Source organism: Molothrus aeneus, chromosome 21 (assembly GCF_037042795.1).
Source record: "Molothrus aeneus isolate 106 chromosome 21, BPBGC_Maene_1.0, whole genome shotgun sequence".
NCBI classification, from domain to species: domain Eukaryota; kingdom Metazoa; phylum Chordata; class Aves; order Passeriformes; family Icteridae; genus Molothrus; species Molothrus aeneus.
The window spans coordinates 3,531,840-3,551,218 of NC_089666.1; the positions used below are offsets into that span (position 1 = coordinate 3,531,840).

The following is a 19,379-nucleotide window of genomic DNA, read 5'->3' on the forward strand; positions in this document are numbered from 1 at the left end:
CTTCTTTGTCTATGGAGAAGTAGCACCCCAGAGGAAATCTAAGAATACACTGTATTTTAAGATGAAACTATTGTTAATTTTACTGGTATTTCTGTGTTGATTTCTCTCATAAACCTACCTGGGCTGGCATAAGCTTCTGTTGTGGGTGGGATTTTTTTTTTCCCCTCAACCTTGCTGGTGTAACTGTGATCCATAAGAAATATTTCATTCTTCCTCTTGATTTTCCAGGAGCTGCTGAGTCAGGCAGCAAGCATTCTAGGCTCTGTGGATTTCCTTGGCAACCCTATGGGTCTACTGAATGATGTTTCAGAAGGTGTTACTGGACTTATAAAGTATGGCAATGTGGGTGGTCTCATCAGAAATGTCACTCATGGAGTGTCAAACTCTGCTGCAAAGGTAAAAATTGTGATATTAAAGTTTGCTAGAACAATAAGCAAAAAAACAGGGAAAAAGTCAAATAGAACTACTGACCATGCTTAAATTGCTTGATCTTTGTTTTGTAAAAATGACATTTGAAGTGTAGATTTTCTTAAATGCTTTCTATACATCCCAGGGATGCCAGAAACAGGAGTCAGTGAAGCACTCAAAGCCCTATCACTGCTGTACAGATACTTGCAAGTTAAATCAACAGCTAACCAAAGGGAGAAATCATTTGCTCCTACATGCAAATTAACAAAGCTGTGTTAAATTATGTATATAATCTACATGGAGGGAGAGCACTGGAGAGAGGTGGAGTATTTAAGGGGTTATTTAGTATAACAGGAGTTGTTAGTTGTTATTTTTAAGAAGTGATCAAACTGATGTGAATAGCAATTTTTATGCTGACAATTGAGGTTTGGGGGGTTTTGTGCCACATAGCAACAAACTAAAGAATTTCCAGATTGCTTTGTATTTATCTGTAGTTTATTTCCAAAGTCTCTGCATGGTGAACATTCTTTTGTCCTTCCTGATAACAGCTGAAGGAATTCAATTATATCAGTGAAAATAACTGTATTTAGTGCCCAAGAGAGGGATGGTCTGAGGCAGGAGTCAGAAAGAGGAAGGAGTTTGGATCATGGTTGATGCTGTACTTGATAATTAGCAAACATATGTTCTTGAAATGGTTTTGTTACATATGACAAACATATGGGGTGTCAGCATGAGTCCCTTCATGGGTACAACTAAATTAATGCTTTTTGACACAAGGACATATTGGTAAGTTTGGTTTTGTGAAAATTCTTTACTTTCTATTTTTATCGTTTTCCTAGCAGGTAACTTTTTGTGTATTGTCATGGTTCATCTTTTAATAACCTTTCCCACTTGTTTGTATACAAGGAACTGCTTCTTCCCTTCCTTAGTGAAAAAAGGTAATTCAGAAGATGTGAAATGCAGAGTCTGTGTAATTACAGAGAGCATTATCAAACCTAGTCCATCACCAAGTGCAGAGCTGGCTCTGACCCAGAGGGCTGAGCCATGAGGAAAGATGACCTGCACATTCTGTCACAATTACCTTGTTTGCAGCATTAGCCTATTTTACACAATTTCAAGAAACTCAAACAAAATTCTGTGTTGGTATTCCTGCCCTAATCTCCTAGTAGGTGCTGCTGTAACTCTCAGCACTGCAAATCCAAGCAGTCTGGTAGAAGACTTGCTGAGCTTCTGGAAGGCAGCTGGATCTGTGCACAGCTGAGTCCTCCTGTCCATGCTCTGTCCTCATGGCTGTGGTCTCTGGTGACCCATCCACTCCACCCAATGGAGTATGTTTCTTTAGAGCTTCCTTTCTAGAGAGTGGTGTTTCCTCATTGCAGTCACATCTGCAGCAACAGTCTCATAAATCTTCCTTTAAAAGGCACGAGCCTTCCTCTGTTTCCCACAAGGGCAAGGTCATTCTTTGAACTTTGGAGTCATTTGTAACCAAGGGGTTTGTGAAGGAAGATTTTCAAAGGCAGAAGGGCAGTTGGATGCTGAAGTCCTTTCAAAATTCAACAGGAGCTGAGTGCCTGCTTCCCACTTATACCTTTGAAAATCACCCCATGTACTATTTATTTGTCTTCCCAGGTATTTTTTTTCTTTCTCCTTGATATATCAGAAATGTCTCTGTGATGCAAGTCTCTCACAGTTCCCTTTTCAAAGCTTTTTATATGGTTTATGTATTTGTCCTTTTGGAACGAGGAGAGAAATCCATCATTTAAGAAGGCTTAGTAGTACATTGTGGAGCTCCTTGATTAATCCTCTTTCCAAAGGTTGAATCTTAATTCTGCTGCATAGAAGACAAAAGGCTCAAATAGTCAGGTTGAATTCTTCCTTATGTGTTGCACTGCTTGCAGGCATTTAAATCTGCTCGAAAACTAAGCCAGGAATGTCCACAGGATAAAAAATTGGCATTTCAAGTTGAGTTTGGGATACGTTATGTTCATGGTACAACACAGAAATTTGTCTTTTACTTTCTGTTTTACCTTCTTTGTGCCTTATGAGTGTGTCTAGGATATGTGAAGTATTGGTAAAGAAAATAATGTGGAGAGAAAAAAATAATTTGAGTTAGTCAAGAGAAACAAAACTGAAACAATAGGTCATTTTTATCTTGCTGTTGGTGCTCCAGGAAGGTATTTTTAAGTATATTTTCACTGCATAAATTTTCACCTGATCCAGCTGTGCCACAGAGGGCTCTTGTCTTTGCAGCTCATTCTGTGGATCTGGTAACTGAAGCAGCCAAAACCAGAGGAGCCTGTGTCCTGCACAGGCACTGAGGGCTGGGAAAAATCTCCATTTTGGTTGTCTGACTACCTGACTTATGAAGTGTCTAAAATAAAAATCTATCCTAGATTTTAAGATGAGTTAGCTCTTGAGGTGTGAGTAGATAGATAAACAAAGAGTAATACTATAATCATGGCTTTTAAAGTAACACTGCTTGACTGAATCGAGAAGTAAGCTATTGGAGTTGTATCTGGTTTTGTCATTTTATTGCTTTTCTATTTTATAGTTGTGCTGATTATCCCTGTAATGGCTTTTCCATGCATTTCAGAGCATGCAGTGGGTAATGCCTTCTTTCAAGTGGAGAGCTGCAGTGTATTTAAATTGGCACAAAACCTTAGGTTAAATAAAGTTCACTACAGACAGTTTTGTAGCTTTATCCCTTGGAGATTCCAAGTTCTGTATTTTAAAAAGTTCTTTGATCCTAAATATAGACACCAGAGGGAATTACATTCCCTCTGAATGGAGCCTTCTATAGTTGCCATATGCCTGGAAATGTCTCACATTCTTGGCATCCACACTTTTTTTATTTCCCCCGTTAGGCATGATAGAACTAAATCCTAAATTTCCCCTGTTTCAGATGTGTTTCAATTAGAAATGAATATTGAACACTGAATTAGCAGCTGAACGAAGCTGTTCTGTAGCTTGTGTTCTCTAAATGGAAAATAACTGTGGTTGTATCTATCACTGGTAAATAGGTGTTCTGCTGACATAGTGGTGGGAAAGGATTGAAAAGATTCACAGCTTGTCAATACTGTATTTTATGTCTCTGATTTCTTTCCACCATAAATTCTCTTATCTTTTAGGAATTATGAGCAAATAGTAGTGTAGCTGTTATGACTCTGTTAGGTCATAGGATATAGGATGGAAATAATTGTTGTGTACCTCCCTTCCCCTTGAGAAAAAGAATTTCATGAACTTCATGGAAGAGCTTAGTTTTCATATTGAACTTTGAAGTTTCCATTGTAGTTAGGCTTCCTAAGGAGAGGTAAGCCATCAGTCAGAGCTGCAGGTCCCTGTTAGGTTTTTGGGAAGCATGCAGGGCTCTGGGAGCCAGGCTTCCTTCCAGAAGGAGGCACCTGAGATGCCAAAACTTCCCTAGAGCAGAGTTGCAGCAAATGGCATTTGAGTGTCTGTTTTCTTTCATGGTTGATGAACCTTTCTGCCCTGGACTTGCATTCCATCTATTTATTTCAGCTGAGTTCAGAGTGATGGCAGAGGTGCTTAACAGAGATAGGAAGAGAGGTGAGGTGTTAGAACCAGATAAGAAAACTTTAAGAGCAGTAAGGATGCTCCAGGTGAGTGTTTGGCCTGGAGGCATTTGTAGAACAGGAGCATGAAAGCAACACAAAGGGAAATGTGAATTTTAACCCTCCTTGTAAGATAAATCAAAGCAGAATCTCGAGTGGTTGGCAGTGACAGGAAGATAAAGATAACTGAATGGAAAATAAAGAGGAAGTAATAAAGGGATTATTTAAAAACAAATCTTGAACAAGTGTTTGACTTGCATGAATGTTAACTTCAGCAAAGTTGGCAGTAGCCACAATGAGAAGTGGCTGTACCAGAGCACAGAAGGAAGGTCCAGTTTGAGCAGGCTCTGTCCAAAACAGACAGAAAGGTTTCTAAAACAATCAAAGCAGATGATTGCCTTTGTTTAAAGTGGTTTTTTGTTCATTTAATCAATCACTCCTCTTTCATTCAGAAGCAAGAACTACCACCATTCTCCCATCTTGGGACTAACTGCAGCTAAGCTCTAGCAACATCAAAATGCCAAGGAAGTAGCTGAAAACAAAATTATATCTTTGTGTCAGGGAACTTCTAACAAAAGCCTTTGTATCTGAAGCCTGAGAAAGAAATACATGGTGGTGTTTTCCTCAGAAGAGTCTTAAACAGAATCATCCAGTGATGCTGTAGAAAGGTCCTGGTGGTGTTTGGGTTCTGAGTTTGCTGAGTGTCCTGCTGCTCTGTATTTTCATGGTGTTTGTTTGATTCCTTGCTCTTTTCCTTAACTCCTGAGAGCAGAATGTGTGTGGTTAGTGCCAGTCTCACTGGATAAAGGTGAGGAAGGCCAGAATACATGTCATCTTCAACCTTACAGATTAGAATTCGTGTTTTCCTTCAGGAAAGCTGGCAGTCATTCCTTACAAAGGGTAGTTGAGGTATTGAAATTGTGGGATTTACTGTAATTTTTTCTATTCCAGCTGTGATTTGTACAGTTTGGGTCAAATGTAGCTTTTTTTGCATTTTCTTCTGTGTAATCTTTCTTTCCCAGTGTAGCATAGAGGCTCCTGCAGCCTGTCCAGGTAGCACTGCAGATCATCTTCAGTTTAACTTGCATTTCATCCACAGATTTGCAGCTTCACATGAGCAGTGAGAACCTGTATCAAGATGTGTAGATTATTATATGGAAAGCAATTGAAATTCCCAGGCAGAAATGCTGAGTACATGAGGGATATTACAGATGAGGCCATTTCCCCATTTCCTGCCAGTTTGAAAAGACAGCAAGTTTTATGACCAATTAGTGGCAATCAAAAGCCATGGAAAGTGTCAGTTTTAATGTGCAGAACATCTGGTATCTGTAACTGGTATCTTTGAAAGAGGTTTTGGGATAAAGGATCATCTTTGAGAAGTTTGAAGTATTTCTTCCTGGTTTTCATTTGTACCATGGGATACAACGTGTGTGGCCAGCATCTAGGTTAAAAGTTTTCTTCTCAATTTGGTTTAAATTCAGCCTTTCTTTTGCAAAGCTTCTTGCACAAAGTGAACACACTTTACTCCAGTGTATTTTTATGTGGAGAAATGGGTATGGGTAGATTGAACTGAAATAGTGATATATTCTGTGGGAAGAACTGGTTAAATGTGGACTTAATGTCCTAAATGTACCCCATTCAAAAGCAAACTACACATTGGATGAGCCTTACCCAGGAGAAATTGCTCAATTGAGCATGAGAGTCCTGTAACAATGCAGCAACTGCACACATGGAGGTGCACAGCTGGATAGAGGAATGTACAGGTGACCATTGGACAATTGGAAAAAAGAGAGATTAGAGAGCTTTAGGTTTCACACCAGCTCTAGAGCTTCATTTCAAAGCAGTTACCAACTGATTTTGCTGTGAAATAAAATGCACTGTTCCTGTTTTGCTGACTCATTGGAGAATTCAGTGAGCAAGGGAGAATTTAAAATGAGGTATGCAAAGAGTTGCCAAGTCACAAACTGTGACACTGGAAATAAGCAGTTATCACAGATGAAATGAAATTTAGTTTTAACCTGCAGTTCTTGAGTGGTTACATGTCAGACAGGCACATCTATCCTATATATCACCATTAGCATCTGAAGGAGAAAAAATGGGGTGTGGGTTTGAAATTCATAATTTCAGTCTTGATAAATGGCTGACTGCACCTCCCTACTGTGTATTTAAAGTTGTGCAGTTGAATATTAAACAGTACAGACTTCAACTTGAAGCTCCTTGGCTGTGTATCCATGAGGAGTGAAAATAGTGTTTGTATGTGCAGGGGACATCCAAACAGCTCAGAGTTGTTCACTCTTTACACACACACACATGATGGCAGGTCCAATTAATGTGCTTGCTTGGGCCTTCCTTCAAAATATCTAGAAACATGGCAAGCCTGTTAGTTTTTAAACAGGAGGTTCTTTCAGATCCCAAGTGTGGTCACAGGTGGTCATGGCAGAAAAATAAATTGTCTGGAAAGAGCCTAAGTGCTGCAGTTAGTGCAGATGGAAATGCTTTTGGAAATCAAAATCAAGAGAGCTGGGAAAGATGATGTTAAAACCAAACCTAATGTGGTCTCTCTTTGTTGTTACCTGTCAACTCAAGGTACTGCATCTCTTGAGGCTTTTTCTCTGATTTTCAGTGTATTGAGGGGTTTAAGGAAGGCGGGGGCGGGAGGAGGGCAAATAATTCCATTCCCAAAAAATAAACAAACACGAAGACCTTCAGGTTCGGTAAGAGTTAAGGCCGGGGGGAGGGGAATTATCTGTTAAGAGTATTAGTTGTTTAATAAAGCACAGTTGTCCTCCAGATGAACCCGCCAGTGACTCCGCAATTGGGGTCATTCCAAGTTCACGCCGTGGACTTTTGACTGCCTTGTGTGTCTGTGAAAACAGCCGGCGGTTCCTGCAGGGATCACTCACTCATTCAGGCCCTGTAACACAAAACTATTGCCAGCGGGCACCTGCCGCCGCCGCTGCCGCTGCTGCTTCCCGGGAGGTGCCGGGGGAAGCGGCCCCGCTGCCGGGGCACGGCGGGCGCAGCTCCCCGGGGCCTCCCGGCTCCTCGGGCGCCTCCAGCCCGGCCCATCGGGGGTTCCCGGGCCGCCAGCAGCCCTTGTCAGCACGCATTAGGAAGCTCAGTTAACGATGGGATGTGAGCTAATTAAAGCGCCTTTACTTTGGGCGTATGTCATAAATAGGGGTGGGGAATGCTGCGGGGAATCTCAAGGAACGTGTTTGTTCAGTAGGAAAAGCCGGCGGCTTCTCGTGGTTGTCAGTTAATTTGGAGAGGGTCAAAGTTTATGTTGCTCTGAAAATGAGAAGCTGATTATCAGCTTTTTGCTGATTTAGTATTTTCTAAATTAAGAGTGTGTTGGTGCTGTTCAGAGTGCCAGGGCTCGTTTCTCTCTGCACAGCTTGGCTGGGTTATAAAGCCTTGGAGGCTCAGCCTGAACTGTCCTTTCTGGTTAGGACTGGATCAAAGAGTTCACCTGGTCTGTCTTGATGTGTAAAGGAAAATGTACAAGTCTAGACCATGTAAATATAACTGAATTCACAATCTTCCCTGCTGGAATGCCCCAAGTAATTCTTAAGAGGCTGACCAAAGACACTGCAAAAATACTTTGGGGAACAGTTTCATTTGAAACCTGGCAAACAAACACCTGTTATGTCTTCAAATAAAGGCATTTTACTTTTCAGTCCCAGTATAACACACCATTGACCACGGTGATAGGAAGGGAGGAAGCTGTGTTTGTTATCTGTGCCTACTGATGGCCAATTTGTAAAATTGAATATATACTGCTTCCACTCTATAACAGTGTGTGTACTGATGAGCCAAGAAGCTGCTCTAAAAGTTATTTTTATGGTAAGTCACAGAACTATATTACATATCAATCCTGAGACATTGCAGTAAAAGCAGGGGAATTTAGGCTGCAGAATTTACTGGACAACTTTATCTGTCCCACTGCACCCAGTCCTTGTGTATATCCAAGAATCTGGCAGGGCTTTTTGATTTTTGCACTTTCCAAAGAATAGCAGCAAGATTTGAGGATGACCTTTTTGAGCCACAAATCCTAACAGCATACATATATATGTCTCCTTAGCCTGGAACATGTACATTGTGAGGATTTTTTGCCTCCGTAGGCAAATGCTTGATTTGTAACTGTTGTAGTTTATCAGATATCAGCATAAAAACAGACAGCAGCATAAAAATTGGCTTCCTCTAAAATACCTTGAACAGGTTATTGAGTTGTAGGAATAAAGGTGATTTTTAATGATGTTGCTGCAACACAAGTGACCACGAAGGATTGAACTCCTTTCTAGATGAGTTCTGCAAAGCAAAGATGAGAACCAAATAAACCCTTTGGTTTCTTTTTTAAACACTGTTCATTGTGAGGTTTGCACAGAAATTTTAAGTGATCTATATTTAATTTCATCACTTTCTCCCTTAACATTCCATCTTGGAATGTTCTGCTTTGCTCAGTCAATAATATTTGTAAATGTACTGTTCTCTGATGCTAGAATTACAATGGAATGTTTGGACTCAGGTCATAATTGTGTATTTATCCTTTTGGGATGTCCTTAGAGAACCAGGCAGTGCCAAGAGCTTAAAAAGACTTTAAAAGATTACTTAAAACTTATTTCCATGCTGTGTGCTTCATGCATCTGGCTTAGAGGGAACAAGCAGTCCAAAGTCGAGTTTTCATTTGCTCTGAATTCTTTTTGTGCCCCATAAGCCTTAATTGTTTGGCACCAGCTTTGGTTCACAAACACTGTATATGGGTGGTTTTGTTTTTCTTCTATTGCTTGAAACAGCAAGGGATATGTAGTCAGTGGTAAAAGGTTTTTGTGGTAAAACTTCCTTAATTTTTGTGCCTTTAAAAAGAAAAACAAAAGACCAAGTAACCCCAAACACGAATAAATCAGTTTCTGGTACAGATAGTATTTCATCTGCTTTTGCAGATCTTGGTGAATAGTTGGTATTCATTGTTGACACTGTGTAAATGTAAAACAAGAAATGATGAATCATTGATTTACTTGAATCTGCAGAGGAGGAGGCTGACCCCAGCATGGTCCAGGCTGGCAGAAGTGCAGTAACATCTTCAGTGATTGTGGAGGGCTGAGAGTGTTAGCATGCTCATCCAAAGGCATGTGCACAGTAGCACAGTGTCCTGGGATTTGGGGGAAAATGTCAGATTTCACCTTCCTCAGGAGGATGAGTTTATGTTCCAGCAGCTGGGCTGAAGTGGGGCTTGTTCTCTGCTTGCTGTATGTCACCAGTCAGTAGGTTCATATCATACATGAGCTGGTGTGGGACAAAATCCAGGTATCCAGGTGTCTTTAGAGTGTAGATCTGGAAGAAAAGATCAGTGTCCCTCTGGAGAAGGAAAGTGCAGGAAGAACCATCTGCTCTGGGAACAAACAGGGTGACAGGAGGCAGAGGGTAGCTTGTGAATGGAGGTGAACAAATGCTCAGCTACCTGGGCCTTTTAGGAGGGGTTCTCCTTCTGTCAAAGCATTAAACAATACATCCTGATGGTAAGTTGAAATATTTTTAGTACATAAAATGACAGAACTTTAAATGAGCAGTCTGAAAGGCTCCTATTCCCCTCTGTTTGGAGAGGCCAAGGGGACAATAAAATCCCCACTTCTACACGTGTCTTGTGCAGACTGGCTTCATCCAGAAACACAGGAGCCTTTTGCTCTGGAAGCAGGTACCTTCCCTTAGCTGAAACTAATGTATGATGTTGCAGTTCTGTTTGCAAGGCAAAGGATGTCTGAAATGGGAAGAATGCAGAGATAAATCACCAAGTGACTAATTTTTATTTTTTTTGCTTTTTCATCAGCAAGTAGACCAAGAACTCATGAAAATTAGGGTAGAGAAAGAGGGAGCTGGTTTTTACAAGTCCCTTGATTAGTTTCATGTTTGTTCCACAGACTGTTGTGTTTAGTTCTGTTGGCATTTACATGGTCTTGAGTAGGCTTTGAAGTTACCAGGTCACACCTTATTAACAAAAGCTGAGGAAGACAAGGGTGGGTTGAACTTTTGGTGTCACCTTCATTTATCTGGAGCCTATTTGCTGTGTGACTGGGTTCACAGCTCAATCAGGCACCATCTCTGCTCTTTCACAAGTTTTAAAACCTCAACCTCAGCAGCTGATATTGCACTCCCCGAAGGAGGATCTAAAAGCAAGACACAGAGGACAAAGGTAAATCTGCCTTTGTGCTTCAGCTCGTTCAAATCTCCCTTCAGAGCTTAAGCTGGACTTAAACTCCTTAAATTTCTAATGCTGGCTTAGGTTTCTGATCATGAGGTAACAGCTGAGGAACTTGTTCTCAATACAGTGATTATAACCTAGATAGACTGGGCAGGAGGTGTTGTGCAGGTGTTTTGTTAGTTGTGGGTTTTTAATGTTAGAAATCCTTCATTTCCTTATTGTATAGGTAGATACAATCCTGTTAACTGCAACAGACTTCCAAAACCATTTCAGGGTAAGTATTTCTGAGGTGCACAGAAACGTAAAAAGCAGTGTCCAGTTGTGATCCCCAGCAGGTATTTATTGCACTCAGGTGCTATCACCTGTAGTGGCTGATGAGGATGGATGTAGGTGTGATTCAGATCAGGAGTCAGGGTAACTCTGACACCACAGTCTGAACCTTTATTCAAATACCAGTCTAAACCTCACACAGTTGCCCCATTGCCCAGCAGCCCTTCCCAATGCCTGGAACATCCCCTTGTTTTCTCTCCCCTGGCATTTCACCCCTAACTGACAAACTCAGCTCCACAGAGCAGGACAGGGCTGGTCCAGCTGGAACTGGCTCGGGAGGGACCCACTCACTGTGCTCACTGAGGAAACCCCTTGCTTTGCAAATGGTGACAAAGGTCTGGCTGCAGTCTTGTGTTAGATGGGGCCAGGAAACAAACAGTCCCAGGGGAGGGGGGAGAAGGAGCTGCTTCAAAATGTAATTAAACAATTCAACATGAAGTTCATGTTTTGTAACTAATGTGTGCTGGGTTCAGGTTTTGTCACCTGAATCAGGGCAGAATGGAAACCCTTCATGGTATGTTTGGTACCTTAAAATCCTTAAAGTGTTTTGCTTGCTTCTGTAATTTAATGCTATTTTCTAAATAACACAAAAATGTCCCTGTTTAACTTTGGGTTTACAGCTAATGGAGTTTGACTTTTAAACTATGTGCGTGGGATTTTTTTTCCTTTTCCTCCTTACTAAGAAAAATACACAATTACATTAAAATTCTGTCTACATATAAACAGGATTACCATTGACAATTAGGTGTCAGATTCTGTGTAATGGAGGAAGGGATATTTGAGAAAAGACTGGATTGTATTCACAGGAAGAGCTGGGGTATTGGAGCTGGAAAATGTGGGTGCAGGTGGGGGGAAAGCTGTAAAGAGAGGTTACCAATTCTCATCAATAAGTTGGTTTATTCCTTCTGGCTGATTGCCCAATCATGCACTACTGTAACTTCTAAAACATGTTCTTGAAAAAGCATTTTCAGATCTTGAGAGATTCTGTAATGAGGTTTGAATTTTGAAGAGCTGTTGAGCCTTTCAGTCTTTATAGCAGCTACTCTAATCCACATAAGCAAAGTATTTTTCCAGGAAAAAAACCCTAACCTTAAACACAGTTCATAGATAGCTTCAGGTCAGTTTGTATTTCTAGGCTATTTTTTTTTAAATAACATCTGCATTAAGTTCATACCAAGGTCAGAAGTAACTCAGTCCATGATCACTGTTTAGTCTCCATATGATGAAGTCACAAGAAAGGTCATGGGATTTCATTTTCATCCCTGTTGTTAAAATCTATTTGTTTAGATAATGGGAGCCACTGGACTGGTTTGTCTTTAAGCTGAAAAGGAGTGTTTCAGACCAGGACACTTGTGTCATTAGTGAAAAAGAAACACAGCCTTAGAAGAAATAGCAGAGAAAGGAGGGGACCTTCATTGTGACACTGGGCCCATTAATGAACTGTTTGTCTGGTTCCTTTTTAATATTCAGTGTATCAGGGTTTCACAGCAGGTCTCAGTTGTCCTCTGGTGCACACCTGAGCCAGGGAAGGGTTTTGCTGGAGCTGCTGTGGGTGCAGAGGGGATGGTCCATGAGACACAGGCTGGTCCTTTGCACAGGAGCTCCTTGTCCTGGAAGAGCTGTTGTCCTGCAGGGCTGGGGACATCAGCACCCTGAGTGTCTTTGACATTCCTGTGGCACCTGGTCCATTCCCCAGCCCCAGTCAAACACACAACAAAGCTTTAAATGATCTTCCTTCCACAGGGGTGGAGAGGATGAAGGCTGTTAATTTCTTGAAAGGAGATACAAATGCTGATAGTTGATAGTGGTACAAGAGGTGTCCAACTACACATAATCAAAAACCAGATCGTTTTTGGAGAGTGTTCCAGGAAAATTCCTTCTAGGAGCCCTTTTCTCTCATAATATCCTAAATACAAGGCAAGGTTTCAGGTTTTTTGTCTCATTTTCTTGCCTTCCTCCTTCCACCAAGCTTCTGGTTTCTATCTGATTACATTAGACTAAAGGTCAGCAGATCACAATAGATCATTTTTATTTGGTGCTTTTGCATTGACTCGCTCACAGCAATGGTCAGAGTTCTCAGAACAAATCCTGTTTGGACATAATGTTCCCTTTCATCCAGGAGCATGTCTCCAGTCCTCCCCCACACTTTTCAAGGTAAGTGTAAGGACTCAAAATGCTCCACACACACACTCAGGGTTCCTCCTGAGCTTTTGGTTTGGTACCTGTGGACACTTGCTGGAAGTTAGGATTTTTTTTTCTTATTTTTTTTTTCTCTCAGGGAATTTTCTCCCATTTGTTGCCTAAGAAATGATAATGAGAGGCAAAATATACGTTAGTATACCAAATCTTTTCCTAAAGTCCAGTCATTTCAAAGTTACAATAATTTGGAGGGAAGGGGGTGTTGCATTCTCCAATTCCTGCCTTCCTTGGCAGACACCTGTCCTTTAAACCAGGACAACACTTCCAGCACAGCTGGGAATCCTGTCAGGGATCTCCCCACACTGTGCATGAGTGTGCCCTGGCTCCCACTCTTTCTACAGCACAGCCACTTCTGCTCTGAGTTACTGAAAAGAATTTAATTAGCTCTTAGAAATGTTGTAGTTTCATGAGAGGCATATTTGCCTTTAAGCTTTGCACATATCTTTGCAGAGGAAAAGCTTTCTATCTAAATAACATTTATTTTAGGTTTTGAGGTGTTGCAGTTGCTTTCAGTGCATCTTTCACAGACTTGGTTTGTTTTGGCTTGGCCACAGTAGCTGGGGCACCTCCTTGTCACTTCAGCATTCCAGTTGCTATAATTGTTGATATAATTCTGAGCTTTCTCCATGGCAAAAGGATTGGATGGATTCTGTTATGTATCAAAATGAGTTGTGCATTTCACAAGTAGGATCCAAGAATTTTCTGCAGTGAATCTACTTAGGAGAAACAGCTTCTGTTCTTCCAGTAACAGAAAGGTCTTCTCTTGCAGTTTGCTGGGACTTTGTCGGATGGTTTGGGGAAGATGATGGATAACAGGCACCAGACAGAGCGGGAATACATCCGATACCATGCGGCAACCAGTGGGGAGCACCTGGTGGCTGGAATCCATGGACTTGCACATGGTAACCCTTAGCTGTAATTTTAACTCATTTCTCTCTTAAAAGCATGATCAGATTGCAGAGGACAGTGGGTGTTACTGCTAGAAGCCTGGGCAGTGGAGCTGTCAGAGGCTTTATGTTTGAATTTCAGTGCTGGCAGGTCAGGGTGGGGGCACTGTTTGGTCTTCAAGTCAACAGAAACTACATTTAATAATCAGGATTTTTCACATGTAACTGCAAGTAAAAGCATTTTTAAGTTGAAATGAAAATTAATTTGTAAATTAAAATGAAAATTACAAAGAAAGTTCATCCAAAACATCCATTGTTTTGTAGAGGCATAAAATACCCACAGAAACAGGTTTTTTTTTGAGGTCCAGACATTAAAAAAAAAAAAAATTAGTATGCTTAGGTTATAGCTTTCTTATATTTGCTTTTAGTTCCAGAAACCTGAGTTTCCTTGGAATCAGTGCATCAGTTTAAAGTTACATTTCACCAGTTGAGTTATTTTGTGGGTTTTTTCAGTGTACTAGGAACGGGAGACATTTATTTGTGTAAAGGGTAGTGGACTAGTTTTAATTTGGCCAGAACTTCACATCGATTTAGTTCGTGATTTATCTGTTGAAGAAGGTTAAATCAATACAAGCCAAGTCTAAATCAAATATTTATATTTTGCATCATCTTGGCTCAGTTATTTAAATGTTAAATGTAACTGTTGCAGCCTGTGCAAAGCTGATTTGGCTTTGACTAAAAGAGGATTTTTTCCTATGCTGAGAAAAGTTCTTTTGCTTTGGTCACACAGAGACACTGGGTAGGTGTGAAATGAATCATGAAAGGTTCCTCTCACACTAATGTGCTGAACAGTCTGCCATAAATTGGTAGAAACACAGGAAATCCAAATTATCTGAATCTCTGCTGAAAAGTCCATTATAAAAGCACTTCACTGTGTTGTATTATCCAGTAATTAGTGTGACTCTTCTAGTCCTAAGTCTGTGGCATTTTTAAATGCTTCCCATTCAGTTTTTTTTTTTAAATAAAGGAACTGCTAATTACTACATTTCAACAGACAGGATTTAATCATAAACTCTAGTTACTCAAGAGGAGAGATTTAAACACTTTGTGCTTCCTGAGTTTGGCAGTTTAGATCTGCCTGGTCTGTACTTACAGAGCTCAGAGGAGCCCTGCGCTGCTGGAAGCTGGGCAGGTGAGTGCTTCAGCCTGGGCACTAGGAACTGATATTTTAATCATGGAGATGTGAAATCTCCAAAGTGTGTTCTCAGATAATGTGAACTGTTCCAAGTCTTTTGAAACCTCAGTAGGTGCTTGATTTCTCAGAGCATTGAAGTTCTCTGGAAGGGAAATGTGCACAAAAATGTCTGTCAGCAGCATCACAGTTAAAGTCACTTAAAATTACTTTAAAGACATTTAAAGTACGAGTTTAAAATAATTAACTTCATCCAGTGGAGAAATGCACACTGTTTTCTGTCTCAAATTGTACCAGCTTTTGTGGTGATGGAATTTTATCACATCCTAAGTAACCACTTAACCTGTGCAATAGATGAGGACTCTTGGTGTAAGTGCAGCTGGAAATGAACCACTATAGAAATACTTTTAAATACACGTATTTAATGATTAATTAAATATTTTTCTGTGGGATAATACAGTTTGTACATATGCATATGTATACTACATATACAAAGTATAAAGTTATTGGTTAATGTAATTGAGTTTGAAAGTTTGTGTATTAAATTAAATGCACAATAAACCGTGTAGGCAGAGTGTGGCATTCACATTTTCTGAAAAATCACTTTGACCAGGATTTTTCTCCTGGGAAGCTGAGAATCCTCAGAGAAAAAGGAAAACAATTCTTATCTCATTTGCTTCTCCTGTGTTTTGCTGCTTTGGAATGTGTTTGGACATTGTTTACCCACAGGTGATTGTTTCATTGAGTTGTTTTCACTCAATGGCCAATCAGGGCCAAGCTGTGTCGAGACTCTGGAAAGAGTCAGGAGTTTTCATTATTATATTTTTAGCATTCAATAAGTATCCATTCTGTATTCTTTAGTATAGTTAGGATAGCATTCTTTAATATAATAATAAATTAACTTTCTGAGAGCATAAAGTCACATTCATCATTCCTTCCTTTGTCAGGGCATCCCCCCAAATACAATAGCAGAGAGCATCAGGTGGATGAGGTTCTGGAAGTTCTAGAACCAATAATTTTGGACTTCTCTGCTGTCTTTGGCAGGTATCGTTGGAGGATTGACAAGTGTGATAACATCAACAGTGGAAGGTGTGAAAACAGAAGGAGGGGTCAGTGGTTTCATATCTGGCCTGGGCAAGGGGCTGGTGGGCACCGTCACCAAACCCGTGGCGGGAGCGCTGGACTTCGCCTCGGAAACCGCGCAGGCGCTGAGGGACACCACGACCCTGAGCGGCCCCAGGTCAGCCCCCAGCTGGGATTTCTCATCAATAATACTCTAAAACTGTGTTTTAATGCCTGCTGCAACTTCTGACTGATTCTCTTTCCTCAGGCAAAGCAGCGATGAGCAGAGTTAACGTGAGCTGTTACCAGCCCGTTGCGTTCCGTTTGCTTTTTGTTTAATAGATGGCATTTGTTGATACTTTAACAAGAGTGAAATTTGCCTGGAAAAGCTACAACATAAACTAGGAATTATTAACCTACACCATTAGATGAAGCAAAATTACTAGAAAGGCTAAAAATTATACTCCTACCACTGAATATGCACAGAGTTGAAATGAAGTTCTCCCTGCTCTACCTCCAGCTTCCATTTTACTGTAGAAAAGCAGTTATTGAAAGGTTTGAAGAGCTCTGTCATCAATATAGTGCCACTATGTTTTAATTTTTATTCAGTGCAAAGTTCTCACTTATGAAAGGGGTTGGCTGTGTGCCCTTATGTGCATGTGCCCTTGCTCCTGTGGCCGTGAGGTGTCAGCACATCAGGACGGATGCTTTGGCTTCTTCCTGTGGTCAGTTGCTGTTGTAATGTGGGCCCAGCAAAGTCATGATGGTTTTGCTTAAAATAAATAAGTGCTTATTAGCACTGACTGTGAGTGTGGCAGAGGGAAAGGACCAATTTCTGAAAGGGCTGCTCTGAGAGAAGAGTCTTTGTGCTCTTTGTGGCCAAGAGCTTCCTTTGTATTACTGTGCCAAGAAGTCCTCTTGCATGACATGAGACCTCTGTGCTGAAGTGAAAGAAAGCCCTAAGTAGGTTTTATTGTCAGAAAGCTTGGAGAAAAATGCTTGAAAAATGTTGGGTTTTTTGCTTGTTTTGTCTTCCCATTTGGCTTGTCCATTTTCTGTATTTTATTATGCCACTCTTGGAATTCTGAAGGGTCTACATCAGGGTTTCAGTAAACAATAAATCTGATGAAGTGTGAGTGAGGTGCAGGAAGCCTGAAGAATTACCCTAGGTGAGCTTTGTTCTGAAAATGGAAGTTTGTACATGTGTGTCTTACATATTTGGGACTTACCCTGATTTGTAAAATCAAGAGGTCAAGGACTGAAATTTAGTAAGTGTATTTGCATGGACAAAATTAACTGAGAAATCAAAATGCATCCCTGGGAAAATTCAGTGTTTCACTTGTGCATGTCTTAATTTTGTGACTGTGCAGGTTGACTGATTTATGTAAAGGAGGGGAGAAGCACACCTGTCTATGCTGGTAGCTGGAATTCTGGTTCAGCTGTGTGTCTATTGTAATTTGAAGAAACATATTCTTAAAATTCATGTTTTGACATGCTTCTGTGAGGTTCAGCCTGTACACAGTAGGTGTTATCAACAGTTGCAAACTGGACAGCAGCTGGGGGAGAGGGCAAGAAGATCCCCAGCCAGCCTGAACTTGGGCTTGTGTTTCCTTTGGGAAATATTTCTCTTTGTCTTGTTAACTGTCAGTTAAGAGGTTAAGACAGATGAGCTGAACCATGTTTTTGCTTCCCCTAGATTTTGAAATCCTGTTGTCACAGATGAGTATTGTGAAATTATTTTAGTGTCTGCACCCAGTCTGTTAAGTTTCTGACCCAACAACCTTTTACAAGATGAAAGAAAAGAAAAATGGGAAAAAAGCCCCAACCTTTCTCAGGTTACTCAGTTACTACAGTTCTCCAGTCTACAAAAGTCTGATCAAAACCTTCTTTAGCTAAACAAATGTACTTGAGAATATGTAGATAGTGTTAGGGGTGTGGGGAGAGGTGGGACAAAAATGCCACCTCCATCTGTAAGCAACCTTGCATTCATGGTTTGTTTGGTGTGTGGGTTTTATGTGCCTGTATAATGGAGGAGCCAGATTGTTCTTTTGGGGGTTTAAAAAGCCCCACAGGACACGGGGTCTGTCTGTTTTCTGGGCTGCCGTGTCCCGCTATCCCCCGGCGCGTTTGTCACTGCTCAAGTATGTGTGGTTTGGAATGGCAGGAGAGCAGCGTTCCAAGGCTGAGCTGCTGGCTCTGCTTGGAGCCTGCTGGGCCATGTGGGCTCTTCCCAGCTCAGCACACAAGAGCAGCCTTCCCTGAAGGATGGGACTGGAAATGCATGGCAGGACCTGAGCTCCAGTGGAGTGTCGGCGATGGAGATGGAGAGAGACAGGGAGACTGACCCTGTGATCAGAATCCAATTTTATTGTGGGATACAAACACTTATGTACTATTCCAGGGAGACTGGTAATGTGTACTACAGTGATTAGGCTAAGATCACATACACAAACTTATGCAAATAACAACATCTCTTGCTTGCAGAGTTTAATGGGATTTCCTTTTTCTGGCAAACCCATTTGATTGAATCTTCTTGCAATCCAGGTCTAATTTTCAAAGTTCCCTTTGCTTTTGCCAAGGCATCCTGTTATCAAATCTCTTATGTTAACCAGGTCCAAAGTCCATCATCTGCCTGGTGTCCCCCAACATTCCAGCACCTGAGGACTGAGTTCATGAGTATGACAAGAGCTGTTTGACCCTGTGCACGTTCCTGGTGCTGCTGCAAAGCTGACTCAGCCATTTAATTGCAAGTTGCATTTAAATAGCAGGATACGTAACTGTAAATTATAGGCCCCTTGCAATTCTCTAATTACACGGTTGAATTTTAAAAAAAGCTCTGAATTTCAGCTGCTTGACTTTAACCATTGGATCAGGTTTGAGTGGGATGAAGAATTTTAATTGAGGCTGTTGGCTTTCCTAAAAGACATAGTCTAATTCCAGCAAATCCACTTCATCAAATTCTTGAATGGAATGGAACAGTCTGCAGCATGTGTTCCTGTGATCAGACTACATGGACATGAGTGTTTTTTGTCCTCAAATGTGTTGATTTGTGTTGGAACTCCTGCAGCTGGCACATGCCCTATGTTGGGAACATGGAGCCAGAGCAGCATGACTGAGGCACAGGTGAAGGCTTTAGACCTTAAGGGGTACTTTCAAAGGTGACTGGTTTAAATATTTTTTTAATCTGACTTTAGGCTGGACTTTTTCAAGGCTAATCTTATAAACTTATTGTTTAATCATAAAGATGCTCTCTTACTTCTAAATTTAACGCAGAAGAGAGCATAAAGCAGTTGGTGAAAGTACAGCATAGATGTAATTTATAAACAGTTAATGCCTGTGATTCGATACCTTTATTGAGAGGGTTTTATGTGTTCCAAGTACTCCGGTGTCACATACAACAGTTCTGATTATTTCCATATTTTTCATATGCTGCCAAAAGTTTTAAAGCCCAGTTCAAAACAGGAAAGCTGTTATGTCTCTGGACATGCTTGGAGAGCTCTTGCCTAGAAACGTGTTTTACGTCCTGGTGC

The 19,379-nt window shown here is 40.9% G+C and overlaps 1 protein-coding gene across 2 annotated transcripts in view; it reads left to right on the top strand.

Annotated features, from left to right (window-relative positions):
- The window catches only part of VPS13D (vacuolar protein sorting 13 homolog D), a 100,350-nt gene that overhangs the window by 63,134 nt on the left and 17,837 nt on the right, over window positions 1-19,379 (top strand). For both annotated transcript variants that reach the window (XM_066563828.1, XM_066563829.1), the window contains 3 exons: window positions 229-396; window positions 13,478-13,610; window positions 15,832-16,027. In XM_066563828.1, coding sequence (XP_066419925.1) covers window positions 229-396; window positions 13,478-13,610; window positions 15,832-16,027 — 497 coding nt within the window. The remainder of the gene's footprint in view (window positions 1-228; window positions 397-13,477; window positions 13,611-15,831; window positions 16,028-19,379) is intronic.